We start from the raw sequence: 16,081 nt of genomic DNA, 5'->3' as shown, positions 1-16,081 counted from the left end.
GGGTGGGGGCGACCCATCTGCCAATCGGCGGCGGCGGCGGCGGGACGTCAGCGGGGCAGAGGCGGGGCGTGCCGCGGGGCGAGGAGCGGTGACAGTTGCCGCGGGCCGCCTCCGCCTCTTCGCCGCGGGCTCCGGGCCGAGAAGCAGCAGCGGCGGCAGCAGCGGCGGCCGGCAGGTACGGCGCGGCGGGGGCGGCTCGGCCCGGCCCACGGGGGCCTTTTCTGCCTTCCGCGGGGTCGCCTTGCCCCGGCTTCCGGCCGGCGGCGGCGGCGGGCCAGCGGCTGCGCGGGCGAGGCCGGCCGTGAGGGCAAGGCCGCAGCAGGCCCCGTCGCCAAGGCAACGGGAGGGGTCGGCTCTTGCTGTGCGGGGAGCCGGGGATGTGGCAGCCTCTCCCCGAGGGGCGGGCAAGCCAGGCCGCCGGAGGGACACCGTTCCCCCGCTCCCCTCCGTGGCGGTGTCCCGAGGCTTTGCCTTTGTAGTGGCCGAGGGATGGAGAGAGGGGGGGCTGGGATTTCACCGCTGGGCTTCTTGCTCTTTCTTGTCTGCCAGTCTCAGTCCTGAGCTGTTTCTGATGTGATGCTAGTCCGAAAAGGTGGTTTGGCATGTCCAGACTGATATCCCTCCTGCTGCAGCTTGTCCTCTTGAACGTTTACCCCCTTCGTATTCAGTTGGTAAAGGCTGCAGCGTGGCACGGGTTCTTCTGTGCTGTATCAACATGCCTCTGAGTGTTTTTCATGTATTTGTTAATACATGCCATTTACCTTGGGGTGTATTTCAGTGTACGTCAGGGATTGGGTACATACAACCATTGAATTTACCTGTGAGGTCTGCCGGTGCAACGCTCTTGTGGGGATATTCTTGCTCAACAGCTGAGCTTTTCAAGTATGTTTTACAGCTGTGCTTTGAGTAGCTTTTCTATTCTGATGCAAGACCTTTTCCACTTGGTGAAATGTCCTGGCTTCTGATTCCGGTATTGCATGCTGCAGGGCATGATCATGTCTCTCACTTCCTCTCTGTTGGTAACAAGTTTGGGGTTTTTTCTTTTTTTTTTTTTTTTTTTTTTCCCTTTACTGTGCCCCTCCTCTTTCCTGAAATTTCTGTCATCTTGTCTTGCTGATCATCAAAAACAAGTTTTTCTTCACCTTTTAACTCCAGATGCATCCATAATTCTCAGCTTCACGCAGCCCTACTCCATGTAACCTCCCAAACCTCGGCTAAAATGAAGTGGCCTCACTAGCATAATTTGCAGGGCGTTTCTCCTCATGGAGGACAAAGCCCTTTTAAAAATTTCTGATTATGATTTTCCAACCTGAAAGAGGTAAAAGAAGAATCTCAAATTGGCGGTCTGCAATTCCTCACGCAGAAAAGTAGTTCTCTGATACAGGGCAGATGAGAGTTTCATTTCTTTACAGTTTTCATTTCAGGAATGTCTGGAAAATCTCCAAAAATACAGAAGCTTGTTACAGAATTAGCTGCTCTGCCATGGAGGTGTGCCAGGGGCCAGCGTATGACTGAACAATTAGATTTTAGGAGTTAAACAAGTTTTAATTTTGAGCGGCACAGCTGAGCTGAGTTTCTGTCAAAATTTTTTCTTGCACAGAGAAGTATTTGTCTTTTTTATTTGCAAAATTTTTGAATAACGGTCTTGAAAAGTATTAACACAAATGGCTAATATTTAATGGCCTTGATGATAGCTGGTAGAATGCCCAGAGCTCTGAAGCTGCCGTTCATCTCTTGCTGGAATGGAGACTGTTGACTCTCCCTAAACACTTGGATTTTGGTAGATGCAGAAAATAGTTTCTGGCTTTGCTTAGAAGTGAGGAGCAGCAATGTAATATCTGAGGAGTCTGCTGAAAGAAACGCCTCTCTGTTTAAGGTGGCACATGCAGTGTGCGGACCTTTTCCAAAATAAATTTAGAATAAATCTGTGACTTAATATTTCTGTCTCTGCAAGCAGCCTGAAGTAACACCCCCCTTGTGTAAACCATCCCTGCATTCTCCTGTTGATATTTAATAAGTATATTTTGTTTTACAGGATGTTTTTGTTAGGTAGTGCAGCAGTGGCAAGGTTACTCAGCTGTTCAGTTTGCTATGGAGTATGTTAGAAAGGAGGCTGCGTTTGATAATCAGGGTACTTGTCACTGTAATCGGCAATCTTCCTTTTGGGCTAGTACCTTTTGCCAGTTTGTAGGTGGGATGTTCTGCGAGACTAGAAACTTGAGCTTTGAGAACTCCTGGTCTTGCTAAAGCGATCATGGTTTCCCTGATGGCTCTCTGCTGTTCCTGGTACTTGGTGCTGTGAGGAGAGCTTGCTTGAACAGCTTTTAACTTTTCAACCCAGTTTCCCTTCTCTGGGACATATCTTTATATTGACTGAGGTGAAGGCACAGGGAGGAAATGCAACTGCATTTGTCTCATGAAACTCTACCCTTGGATTGTCCTTAGATGTTAACAGTACAAGGTTATGTGTTCAGGGGAAATTGCTGAGTTTTACTAAGGAAATACAGGGTGCTATAATGATTGTTAGTATCTGACACACTATTACATTCCATCTGGTTTTTGATGGTCTTAAAATGCTACTGACAGTGAGTGCTTGATGTGTAGGTGGCAACATTTTAAAATCAAGAATGCTATTGATATAAAAAGTCACAAATTTTGCTTCTTAAAGCTAACCTCAGTTAAAACTAATCAATCCTTTATCAAATTTGATAATGTTATCAGCTAAATATTATTTGGGCCAGGTGCTTTTTTTTCCTGTATTATATTATCTACTTTCTGATTTTGTGACAGGATATGTCTTATGGAAATCTTTGTTAGACGAAAGGCATTTCAATAGCACAAGAAGTTTGATAAACTTAACTTTCTTATTGTAGTTTATATTAATAAATCTAGTCACAGTTTAAGGCACAAGGAAAAAGGAACGCTGTTATAGGAAAAATTATGTGACTAGTTCATAGACTTGGTGAGTCACACATTTTAGTTTTCTTTCTGTTACTGTGAGTGTACATTAAAATAGAAAAAAATACTTATTTGAAGTTAGTACCGCATTCATTTATACTTTATATAAGCTTTCGTGATTGAACTGCAAAGGAGTTGAGAAACCTGTAATCCTGGCAGTAAAACCACTTCAATATCGCATCATACGTTTCTTCTGAAGTATTCTTAGTGCTAATTATTAACTTTTTTTTTCCCCTCCCCAGGTCTATAACAGCATACCTGAAGTCAATAATGTTTTCCAAGCTAACCCGCTCGCAGAACATTGCTGTTCTCTGTCGAGGCGTTCATGCTTCACTGAGTTCTGCGACCTCAGTTGCGACCAAAAAAACCATTCAAGGATCTCCATCCTCTGATTTCATATTTGAACGTGAGGCTAAATATGGTGCCCACAATTATCACCCACTACCTGTTGCTCTGGAAAAAGGAAAAGGTATTTTACTGAGGTTCCCCTGGCTGGTGTAGATGGGATGTGTGTGTGTAGATGGGATGGGATCATGGCATAACGATTTTGACCTAATCAATTTCTGAACCTTTGGGGGTTTTTTGGGGGTTGGGTGGGATTGAGATAATTGATGAAATAAAGACAGCTGATTGCTGGTTAGAGAACTGGGTCATTATGCATAAGGCAGCCTGATAAAATTGTAGTCTCTCTAAAATGATTTATCTAGAAAGAGGCCTAAGTTCTGATAATCTTCATAATTCAGAATAATCCAGCAAGAAAGTTTCACGCAACTTTTGTTTCTTCTGTTACCTTATGTGGAGGGGTTTAATGTGAATGTGAAAAGGTGCATTGGAACCCTATTTAAGTCCTTGTGTACTGTTCCTGTAGTATTGCTTAATTTAAATTTACTCTGGTCTTTAATTATGTTTAAGGAGCTTTTGTGCTCTGCAGGGTCAATTCTATGAGTTTATATTGAAATGCTATCAGTGTAGTGATCCAATAGTTTTTCTTTATCAGTACCTGTTTTGACAGCTCGGAGCTGTCAGTCTCTTGAGTTTTGAGACTATTTGGGTTCTATTGGCTTTATTCTTTCTTTTATGACCTCCAATTCTTATTAATCCTCTAACGAAAGTATTCTTCTCTATCTGCTTTTTAGGACCCAAAACAGGGACTTGGAGGGGAAGTAATATTCTGATATTACTTACTAACTTAGTGCAATGGCAGCTTTATATGGGAAATACTTCTTTTCGTGATTCCTCATTGGGCATTTATTTGTACTGTATTAGTTTGTTGCTCATGCTCTCCTTGTCAACTGATGATTTTCTAGTTAGAGGGCCTTTCAGGTATGCCCTAAGGAATAGCGAGAATACCATTTATCTTTGACCAGGTTGTGTTGTAGCTCTTAGATTATACCATTTACTATTATCTCATGTCTTCTTTTATTTTGTGTATTGACCATACCTTTGTTTTCCTAGGCGTTTATGTGTGGGATGTTGAAGGTAGAAAGTATTTTGACTTTCTGAGTGCTTACAGTGCTGTTAATCAAGGCCACTGTCACCCAAAGATCGTGAATGCTCTGAAAGCACAGTCTGAAAAACTGACCCTTACATCCAGAGCATTCTACAATGATGTACTTGGTGAATATGAGGAGTTTGTCACCAAAATGTTCAATTATAACAAGGTTCTTCCAATGAACACAGGTAAAAAAATAATTTTATCTCCATATTATTTCTTGTCTGTGAGATTCAACAGTTTTGTAACATTTGGTCCTGCATCAGTGTGCAAGTGTCTGTCTCATGTGCAAGTGTGATAATGATACTGCTTTATGTTTCAGGAGTGGAAGCTGGAGAAACTGCCTGTAAATTGGCTCGGAAATGGGCATACACTGTGAAAGGAATTCCAAAATACAAAGCAAAAATTATTTTTGCAGGTATGTAAAGTGGGTGTTAGGAGTTGAGGTATTGAGGAGGAAGAGAGCTCTAGACACTGGCTGTAGCACTCTCTTTTGTCCGATAGCTGTAGCGATTACTTTGCAGGATTCTTAATGTTTCAGTTTTTTCACTGAAGCAAGTCTATTGAAGGTCTCTGTAACCTTTGTCCTTTTAATAATGTAAGCTAAGATCTCAGCCTCTTAACAGGTTATGTTGTTCCCACATATCTACAATTGGCGATTCTGATAAAAAAATACTGGTGTGGCTACAACAGTCTTTGCATGACCTTAAGGTTCTCTAAGTGCCTCCTTCAAAATTGTGAAGTTCCATCTTAAGTATATTCTGTTGACAAAATATTCTGTGCATGCTTCTGGCTATTTGATTTTAACCTCAAATAGTTACAATGAATTATAAACTTTTTTTAAATGTAATGTCCATTAAGAAACGCATATGATCTTAACAGAAGTGATTGTAAAAGGAAGAGGTATGAATATAATTCCTATGACAAATCAATTTCAGATCCTCTCCTTTGTGGAGGTGTATGCGTCAAGAGGCAGTGAGGATAGTTGTGCTTTGTCAGGAGCTGCTGGTAATGCCTGTTTTTGCAAGGGAAATGCAACAAGGAACTTAAATCCTGGAAGGAAACCATAGTGAATAAGGTGGTTTATAAAGCTTTATAAACAGTGATTGGCTATATAAAGTGGACCTTATTTCTACTACTTAACCTTTTTAGTTGTCAAAAGTTGATGAGTGACTGCCTGTCATTCAGTCCTCCGTGCAATTTTAACTGCTGCTGGGGTGTTAAAGTGCAGTATCTTTTTATCCCTAATTGGCTGATTTTTGTATACCTTTCTCTTGAATTCATTCCTCAAATCGCTGCCACCCCTCTCATAGATTCCATATTTGGGTTAAGCCTGCTTCCTTCTTAGACTTTCCCTACCAGTGGTTTTCTTCTGCATTCTTAAGGTCTTCCAGAAGTTGGCATTAACCCAGTGAAGCCATATTGTAGTCTTGATCATATAATGAAAGTAAAAACAATATTGCTAAAGTAAATATGAGGCCCTGGAAAGTCTGAGTATATACGTGGTATACTTCCTCCCTTTATCTGCCTGCTCTGCTTGGCTCTGTAACAGAGAAGTTACTTGTCCCTGAAAAGACTGTTGTGCTTTGCTAAAAAAAAAAAAAAAAAATTATGTCTAATTCAAATAACTTATATTTGGTAGTCTTTGGTTATAGGTGAAGTATTTTTGTCAATTCAAATGTTGTTCAATGGTTCTGTATTTTATAAAACCTTCCAGAATGAAGCTTTATAATTTATTTAATTATTTAAATTTAAATAATTTACTACTTAAGTACTGACTTTTTTTAATTGCTACAGCTGCAAATACTATTTTTGACTTTTGGTACATATAGTAGCTGAACCATAAACTGTCATGAGACAGCATTTATAAATTGAAATTCATAGTTGAATATTGCATTATGGTTTCTAGGATCAATTAGATTAGATTTTTTTTTTTCTTCTTCTGGGAATTCTTTGAACAAATATATTTCTTCCTCTTTCTCTTCCATATATATTTTGTTTTGCTCTTCAGTCAATTAACTTTTAGTAAGTGCTTTCTCATGCTGATAAACTGGATATGCTCTCCATTATTATGATCCCATCTCCTTAACCATAATATTTAATTATGTGCCAAGTAGTTGGAACAAAATAATAATCCTTCTCTTATCAGAAGCGAGCATTTTGGCAGAAGAAAGCTCTCTTGGGTACCTAGGGTCAGAACAAAAAATGGCTTTAAACATCAGTCCAGAGAACTTGGCATAGATTCTGTGCTTGATGGGAGCCAATGCAGAGACTGGAGTGCTACGGTGGAGGCGGCAGCAGATGGGCTGCTCTGCTTCATGTGATTCCGTCTGCAGGGCTTTGTTTCAGGATACAGTGGATTGCACGAACATAACCTTGAGGTGGTAAGCATGTGACTCAGCAAAGCATGGCAGGGATTGTTCTGCTAGGAGGCATTGCTGTGGCGAATAGTGTAATGCTATTTACGCTGGCGATTAGAAAGAAAGGATGCCTAGAGCTGGCAATGTCGGTAATAATTGACTTCAGGATTTCCTGCAGACTGAGAACATCCTCTGCCCCTAGGATCAGTTACACAGAGAAATTGGTGGGGGAAAGAAAAGGCTTGTAACTCTGAAATGCACAGAAATATATGTTTTGATTTAGGCTTACTGGCAGCTTTATTTTTAGGACCTAACTTCTGGGTGATGTTTACTTTTTTTTTCTGTGTTTAATGAGTGATATTTATGTAAAAGCTGTACATCTTCCTTAAAAAGATGTTATCTTCATATTCAATTTTCCAGACTACTAACAAAGCTTATGGAAATTATTTTGTATACTTGTCAGATCTCATACTATAATTTTCTTTTGGTTTTGATATGTGCTTTTGATACAGCAACACAATGTATTTATGGCATCAATGTAAAATGCTAACAATTAGCAGAAGGACGGTAATATGCTAATGTTAGACAACTCTTAAAATGCATTACCAAATCGAAAGTGTGATGTCCTATAAACTGTTCTGGCTCTTAGTCAGTTTTGTAACAATCCCCTTCTTTTTTTGTTGGGTGTTTTTTTTTTTTTTAGCTGGCAACTTCTGGGGCAGAACCATGTCTGCTATCTCTAGTTCTACCGACCCATCCAGCTATGATGGATTTGGACCCTTTATGCCAGGTTTCGAAGTGATCCCATACAATGACCTACCAGCTCTTGAGGTATTTGACAATTTTTGTTCTCTTGTAAGAAATCATTTTGCAGTGTCTCTTTGGTAAATAGCAAGGCAGGAGAATCAGAAGTTCGTCCTTTGAAACATGTGCTTTGACATGAAGATATATGTATCTAGACATATATAAGAAATAGATATGTTATAATTATGTATAGGAAATGTGTGTAAATTCTGCTTTGGTTTTGATTTTCAGTTTTGCTTTAGGATGTAAAAGGAAACCCACACGATCTGTTTCATTTCTCGCATCACTAAGATGTTCAAGGTACAAAAGAGGAATAGCAGATAAACTGTAAGGGAATTCAGATCAGCAGCATACATTCCAAAGTCAGGACTTGGATTCTGAAGCTAGTATCTTTACCTACTTTTCTCAGAAAGGCTGTGCATTCTTCAATGACCAGATGACTAGAATTCACTGCAGTCACAAACAAGTCTTTCCAGTTTCACAGCATCCTTAAAACCATGCTCAGCTGGTGCTTCACTTAAGCTACTGAAACGCTAGGGATTCTGCATTTCCCTGGGTTTTCTGAAATGAGAAACCTCTCATTTTTTTAGGATGAGAGGAAGTGGCCTCAAGTTGTACCAAGGGAGGTTTAGATTGGATGTTAGGAAAAATTTCTTTGCTGAAAGGGTTGTCAAGAATTGGACCAGGCTGCCCAGGGAAGTGGTTGAGTCCCTGTCCCTGAAGGTATTTAAAATCGGGTAGATGTGGTGCTTAGGGACATGGCTTAGTGGTGGGCTTTGCAGTGTTAGGTTTATGGTTGGACTTGATGATCTTAAAGGTCTTTTTCAACCTGAATGATTCTATGATTCTGAGATGCATCCTGTCAAGCTGTTGGGTAGGGTTGATCTTGATTAGTCTAAAATTTCCCACCCTCATAACGCGGGCTTAGGTATAAAGGGTAGATGGTGCCTGATGGCAGCCATAGGGCGCTGGACTTGCGACCTGGGAGGCAAGATGGTTCCAGCCAAACACAGATAGTCCTGAAGCGCTGGGAACATTACCACTTTTCCATCATCTGGGTACATCATCTCCATGAGTGACAAGTTGGTTAGTCCTCTGCTTTTTGGCATCTGCTTTAGTACAAGTGAATCGTCTGTGGAGGCTGGAGGGTTTATGGGACAGAGATGCTTGCCTCCTAGGAGTTCGGTTAGGGGAAACAAAGGTCTCTCAGTGTATTAGAGTTGCAGAGGGGAAAAGCTTACTCAGATTTGAACCTACATAAGGCTGCCCATTGTGAAAGCCCTGTAAGTATTTAGCGGCTTTCAGCCAACTTTATCAAGGCTTTGAATGCGCTCTGGAGACCTGAAACTTAGATCCACGTCCATCAGACTGATAACTGAATTCGTTCTGTTTATGGGGCAATACTGAGAAAAGCTGTAGTAAATTCATGCTGGGAATCATTATGTCTCTTGAGTCTCGTGGACTTATAAACCTTTTAGAACTTGATGGTGCAAGAATGTAGCTGTGGACTTCGCTTTAAGGTGACAAAGTTGTTCTGGAGAGGCTCCATTCTTTTTTGTTTGAGGGAAGCATTGAGCAATTGTTTGTCTTGTATGGGGTAACGCAAAACTGGGTGTATTTCTGAGGTAATTTATGAACTGATCTGATAATCTGCTTGTCTGGGTTTGCAATTTTTAAGGTTTGTAATTTCCCAAGCAAGCACACCAGCTGATCTTCCAAGGCAAATAGTGACATAGGCTTCTGTGTTGGAACTGAAATGGCACTCAGGGATAACTGCCTGACATGAACACTATATCATCATCATTTGAGGTAGAACACCGGAGTTAGAGCTAGGTTCTGCTACATATATTCATCTCCAGATTTTCTAAATTTGACTTGAGTAAAAGTTTTTTTTCTTTTTGTCTTTCCTATCCCTATGTCCATTTTTACAGCGGGCCCTTCAAGATCCCAACGTAGCAGCTTTCATGGTTGAACCAATTCAAGGTGAAGCAGGCGTGGTTGTTCCTGACAAAGGTTATCTCACAGGAGTACGGGACCTCTGCACAAAACACAATGTAAGAAATTCGCTATAACAAGGTGGCTTAAACATTACACCGTGTTTATTGGCATATCTTGTAAGGTCATCCTCGTATGCAAGGTACAGGACTTCATACACTATTTAATAATTCCATTTTCTTTCAATGGAATAGGGTAGAGATACTTCTTCTATTTCCTGGCAATACCTTACCAGGAATTACTTCTTAGCAGTGCACATTTTTCACTGTTTCTTACTGCTGTCACTGATTTAAGTTTCTAATGAATGTTCTTGAAACTGCATTTATTTTAAATTAATTTAGCTTTTAATTTCTTTTTTGCATTATAAATTTCTTGGGCCAGAAGCCAATTACTGCAGTTGTTCTACCATGGCTATCAAGGGACCTTGTGGCTGGAGTGCATGAGTGCTACCAAGAGTTAGTAACAGTAATGGGTCACGGAATGAAACACTGAAGAAAATGGTCATATGCTTATGAATGTTCTTTTAAGATCTCTGAAGAGCAGAGATGTTACAGTTTTGTTCTTTTGTTCGGCATTTTCTCACATTCCCTTTCATACCACATTCCTGACTCCTATTCTGGATATTATGACCTGTCTGAATTCTACTAAGAAATGTCTAGTTTGGAAAACAGAGCATGAGATCTGTAATTTCTGTTCTCTGCTAGTGAAGACACGTTGCATTAGACTTGCATTTGGTGTCTCTGGAAGGGTGGGAAGATGTGTTTGAATATATTTCCATGTTCTTCAGTTGTCTTTGGGTGCTGCTACTTCTCACAAGCAGGCTGCCGTGCCTTCTTATTCCAGGACCAATGTGGTCAGCCTCTCCCACAGGCGCAGGCCAAGTCCTTTGTAAGTGTAGGGACAACAATAAAAAAAGGCCTGCTGATTTACAGCTTTTTATTCCCTTGGTGTTGCCTGTCTGATTTAAAAATCAGTGGTCTCTGTTGCAATAGAATTCTGATTCTTAATTTGCAAGTGCTACCCATAAATCCTGCTGTACCTTCAGAGGAAGGTATTGACATATAATTAATAAAGTTGTCTTCATTATTGCTGTGATGCTTACTTCTCAGAAAAAAATAAGAGCTACTTTACAAATAGTAGTACGTGACAATAGTGCAGCTTAGGGAAACAAGATCAAAAACTTGGATTTAGGTTCTCAGAATTATTTAGACGCATGGACATCAGACTACAAGACCTGCAGAGTTGCTAAAATGGCATTTTTCATTAGCTTCCAAAGGTCAGCGTACAAACAATACATTCGGAGTAAAGATAGACAAATCCAAACTTTTTGGAAATCCCACTCATCATTATATCACAAATAGATTTTGGTTGGACAGCGTCCAACCCTATGTGGACTTTGCCTGACATAGAAAAGAATATGCTAAAGATGTTGAAGAGAGAGGACAGCATGTTCACTTGTTAGTAGTTTCACATTTCACAGAAATTTCACAGCAATTACGCTGTATTGTTTGAATTGAGTTAGGAACGGGAGCGAAAGTCATCCTCTGTTATGTGTGGATTTTTCTTCTCTTTGTCTCTCTAAAGGTTCTATTTATTGCTGATGAAGTACAGACCGGTTTAGCCAGAACAGGGAAAATGCTAGCTGTTGACCATGAAAATGTGAGACCTGATCTAATCCTTCTTGGAAAGGCCCTTTCTGGTGGCTTGTATCCTGTGAGTAACAAAGAAATATCCATTTGTTGAATAATGATTTTTAAGTAATTAACACTGAAAGTCTACTAGTTGGAAGAACAATAAATCTGATGTTTGTTGTACTTGGAAATCGCTGTTTACAAGATTAACTATGATTTATGACCCAGATAGTCCAACCTGTGAGAGATTCATAAGAAAATAATGGAATACATAATATTACCTTCATAGCTGAAATTGCTATATAGTGTCCTGAACTTTTTATGTTGATACTTGACTTTTTAGGGCGGCAAGTTATTAGATGCCGTCTTCTTGGGCTGGTGATTTTTAGGTGTTTTGGCCCTTGTCAAGTGTTGAATAGACTTGATATATCTGTTTTCTTCAGTTTGATATTATTCTGTCAGGAAAATGTGTGCCCAGTGGTCAGCTTTTCATTCTGAAATTACTGGTTAGTCCTTTGTACTCTCTCTGGAGGGCAGTTTATCACAGTCTTGCTGTGATTAATACTAGATGAATTCTGTAAAGGAAAAAAAATACTAATGTGTGTTAAAACATATAGTATAAAGCTATTTCTGAACAGCTGGTGTTATTTCACTTGTTTGGCATGCCCACATGACTGATTTTATCCTCTTGGAGTGACTTAAGTTCCTGCTGATTAGGCTGGAAATTACACCATGCCCTTGAACTATTTTGGCCGATTGAAGGTATTTCTGTGTTGTTAAACGGAGTTTTGAAGCTTAAACCCTTGAAATAATATTGAGGTTGGAGAAATGCCCCTCAACTATACTTAGATGTTATATGTTACCACTATAGCTAAGTGTATTTAAGGGATTAAGCTGTTATGTGATTGTCAGATATGCTCTCCTCTATACAGAGCTGGGAATGTAAATGTAATTTATCACCATAGGCTGAAAATTATTCTTTCCTGAGCCTTGAGGAAAAGTTTGCTTCAGAGAGATTTAAGTTTACTGTTCTATATATATAGATATAGGTATAGATACATGTAAATGAATTGTCTGACCTTCCCATTTTAGATCTCAGCAGTACTGTGTGATGATGAAGTTATGCTGACCATTAAGCCTGGTGAACATGGATCTACATATGGAGGAAATCCATTAGCTTGCCGTGTTGCAATGGCAGCACTGGAGGTTTGTGTGTTGTAATAGAGAGTTGGATTCCAAAGAAAAAAGGGTGTCACATTGACATCATCTTTGCTTAAACAAATGATGTTATTCGTTATGCTACGAGTAGGAATCTAGCTTTAAGTAAGAATAGAAAATTGGTAGCCGTTAACTGTTTGCATAGATCACAAAATAAATCCTAAAGTCTTACTGGACATATGTCCTTACTTCTGTGTTCTTATAGTCTTAATGTCTTAAATGACAAAATAAAATTAATCTAGGGGAAGTTTCAAGGCACTTATGTCAATTCAGTAAAATAGTTTCACTAGTTTCACAAAGATGCTTTTAAATTGGCTTATTTTACTGTACCATATTGCAGAGGCTGCTGCTCTGTGAGCTTGATAACACATATATGCTACTGGAGCTCAAACAGAAGCTAGTAAAATGTCTTGTCCAGAGTCCATATTTTAATTATTCTGTGACTGCATAATTGACTATGTGTAATGCAAGCCACTCAGAAAGCCTCATCTTTATCCAATATGTGGACCTGGACAGATGAAGAGTCTTCAGAGGTTTACCATTTACTTGTAAATAACAGCAAATGAAAAGCAGTTAATTTAGAGTAAAATTTCAAAGAGATTATTGTTTCTTGTAAACATTACTGAATAAAGGCTTAATACTAATCTGCTTGGATACGCAGCCTTTGCGGTGACACTTTGGATGCAACAGCTTTTGTATCTCGGCAATTGCAATGTCATTAGTCATCCATTCCAGCATGGTACATAAAACAAATGCAGTGCCCTTCAGTTGACTGTAGATCTGACTTCCCTTTAGGTAATTGAAGAGGAAGAATTGGCTAAAAATGCAGAAATAATGGGTAACATACTAAGAAATGAGCTCATGAAGACACCATCTGATATTGTAACTTCTGTAAGAGGAAGAGGACTATTAAATGCAATTGTAATTCGGGAAACCAAAGGTAAGGAAATAAAATCACTTGCACAATCATAGCTGGAGAAAACATTTTTCAACTTAAATTGAAAGTATCTTAATGGAGTAGGGGGATGGCTTATAGGCACCATGTTTGGGTTCAGATCTTGGCTATAGTGCTGTAGTACCTACTGAAAATTTATGCAAGTGACTGTGTGCTATTGAAAATAGGGGTTTTTTTTACTAAGTAAGTCTGAACAATTCTTTTTTTAATGATTTGAATTCTTCTATGATTTGATAATGTTCAAACCTGATGGTGAATCTAGCTCCCGACAAATACCTTTTTGTCTCCTCACTGGAAGAAAACTGGCCACATCTGGAACACTAGTTTCTGTCAGATTACTGAAGGATTGGCTGAGGTTGGTTGTTTCCAGGATAGTTAGAAGAGTACCATGACTACAGGAGGGTACAAGGAAGGAAAAAAGCTAACGACTGAGAACAAGTTTCTAGCAATTAACACCTTGAATGATATGAGCAAACTGCTTAGAAGCCAGAGCAGACAATTATTTTTGTCATGAATATGGTAAGTGACAAAGTGCTGCAGGGAGGTGTTGTAATTTCCTAAGACATGCGCATGATGCACTAAAATCCGTAAATTTTAATAAAAGGCATAATTTAATAAATTTTAAGTACAGGGCATAAACGTTACCTTGTGTGAAGTCCTATCCAGATGTTCTCTTACCTCCCCTTTGCATGGTTCACTTTTTTAAGTTTATTGCTACATCTAGACAAGCACTCAGCTGTGAAAGAGCAAAACCTGGTGTGCTGGAGGCAAACTTGTGAGTCCCTTCAGAAAAATTGCAGTTTTGCAGCAAATCTTGCATGTTCACTGCAAATTCTGGGGAGCTGCTCAGAAGTGACCACTTTGTGAACGCACTTCATCTTTTCACTGCCAGATGACAAGGCGTTTACAATCTGGCCCCACGTACCACATGCTGCAATTGTGCCACTTCTGCTGTAGTTTAAGTGTCTTTTTTTGTCTTTTCCTTTAATTGTAGACTATGATGCCTGGAAGGTGTGTTTGCGGCTTCGTGATAACGGACTTCTTGCCAAACCTACACATGGTGATATCATTCGGCTGGCACCACCGCTTGTGATTAAGGAGGATGAAATCAGAGAGTGCATCGAAATAATTCATAAGACCATTCTGTCTTTCTGAACACATGGCTTTTAAAGTGTATCCGCTGACTGACCCAAGGTGGTGTGTTGAAATATGCGCAATGAAGGCCTGCTCTTGAAGCAAGCATCTCATTCCTTTTATCTAAGAGGACTTAACTCTTAAAACATAGCTGTGTCTTTAAATTATAATGGCTCTGAAGAAAATAAAGAATAACTTTAAAGAGTTTCCAATCTTGGAATACTTGGAAATAAAGCGGTGAGGTTCTGTTCATCTAGTCATGTACCTACTGAACATTTAAGTAAGAATGTTTGAGGGTAGATATCTGTAGAAATCTGTTTAATTGTTGAAAGTCTTGGCCAAAGTTTAAAGTGTAATTTATATATATTTTAATAAGGATGGTGTTGCATTCTCATATCACTCTCCAAAACATCACATTTGGCATTTTTGCCCCTTGGTGAGATGTCTGTAGGATGGAAGCACTTGTCATTATGGATGAATTTCTGTTTCTCATTTGTAGCTAGAAAAAACTTCTAATGCTGAAGGTTTGACAAACTGGGTGTTAGACGGGTGAACTTGAGAAGCATCGAGCTGTGTTCTGTATGTACAATATTTTGATTGTATGACAAGAGATGCTGTCTTCAAGCCTGGTCTCAGTGTTTGGCTTTGCAATCTTGTAAAACAGATCTGAGCATATAGATCTGTTTTTACTGTTATAAAACTTTATATAATCTGGATGTTTATATTGAAACATGCCTCGCATTAAAAAAATGTTAATGTGCAACTAAACTACAGTGTATTCAAAAAGAGCAAGCCCCACAGAAGCTTGCAGTCGCCTCTGTCCAGAGCACCAGCAAGTGCTGCCTTTGTAGCCTATGTATTTCTATCAGTCTCTATATGGAAGCTTCTGCTGTGCTTTTTTACAGTGTGAGTGCTTCTGCACTTTCGTGCCTTACGACGCTGCCCATAGAATATTCTGTATGCAGTTGTGGAGTTGGCTGCTATTCTTGCACTAGGTTGTTTTTTCATATTTCCTAACTGAGCTGGTTTTAGCTGAGACTAAACCCTGATTAATCACTGTTAATGCAAAAATGTTCCCTTTGCCAAGCACAGGGGTTAAATGCAGTCACATGTTTGTCATTGGAAGTGGTAAATAATCCCTTGGTATTTTAAAGGCAACTTAGTTTATGGAAATAAACCAGCCGGCTGGTTAGGGTCACAGAATCATTACCCTGCCTTGTTTTGGGTGAGACAAAATGAGTAGGCATCTGCTGTGGATGAAGTAAGACTGATTTCAAATCGGAAAGGCCTCATTGTTGCAAGGGGTGATGTGTCACTGTGACTGTTAGTCTTAGGAATAAAAAAAAATGCAGAAAGATGTTGCCTGGGAAGTTTGGCATTTCTGAAGGCTGTGTGTATATAATCTGATTGGAAAAGAGTGAAATAACTGAAAGAAACCATAATGTAAACAGCATTTGCTGGAGTCCTTTCAGAGACCAAAAGGTAAACCCCAAAAAGCCTTAGCAGCCAAGATGTTTACTTTTGTAGAGTAATA

At 39.6% G+C, this 16,081-nt stretch overlaps 1 protein-coding gene across 1 annotated transcript; it reads left to right on the top strand.

Annotated features, from left to right (window-relative positions):
• Positions 1 to 39: 39 nt before the first annotated feature.
• On the top strand, positions 40 to 15,315 carry OAT (ornithine aminotransferase). Its single transcript, XM_087766299.1, has 10 exons — positions 40 to 175; positions 3,201 to 3,427; positions 4,414 to 4,638; positions 4,773 to 4,868; positions 7,514 to 7,641; positions 9,546 to 9,668; positions 11,194 to 11,322; positions 12,333 to 12,446; positions 13,254 to 13,398; positions 14,408 to 15,315. The coding sequence occupies exons 2-10, from the start codon at positions 3,229 to 3,231 to the stop codon at positions 14,566 to 14,568; spliced, it is 1,320 nt and encodes a 439-aa protein (XP_087622425.1). The 5' UTR covers positions 40 to 175; positions 3,201 to 3,228; the 3' UTR covers positions 14,569 to 15,315.
• Positions 15,316 to 16,081: the final 766 nt, after the last annotated feature.

The sequence above is a fragment of the Nipponia nippon genome, unplaced genomic scaffold, assembly GCF_047370975.1.
Source record: "Nipponia nippon isolate SJK-2023a ecotype South Korea unplaced genomic scaffold, ASM4737097v1 scaffold_3, whole genome shotgun sequence".
Taxonomy (NCBI): domain Eukaryota; kingdom Metazoa; phylum Chordata; class Aves; order Pelecaniformes; family Threskiornithidae; genus Nipponia; species Nipponia nippon.
The sequence above is the reverse complement of the archived record's forward strand: the minus strand, read 5'-3'. Positions and strand labels throughout refer to the sequence as shown.

What these genes read in the sequence shown, in the direction of transcription:
- OAT (XM_087766299.1), top strand. Translation starts at nt 3,229, where the DNA reads ATGTTTTCCAAGCTAACCCGCTCGCAGAACATTGCTGTTCTCTGTCGA. An exon ending in TGCTCTGGAAAAAGGAAAAG is followed by an intron (nt 3,428 to 4,413) that starts GTATTTTACTGA and finishes TTGTTTTCCTAG; the next exon opens with GCGTTTATGTGTGGGATGTT. An exon ending in ATGACCTACCAGCTCTTGAG is followed by an intron (nt 7,642 to 9,545) that starts GTATTTGACAAT and finishes CCATTTTTACAG; the next exon opens with CGGGCCCTTCAAGATCCCAA.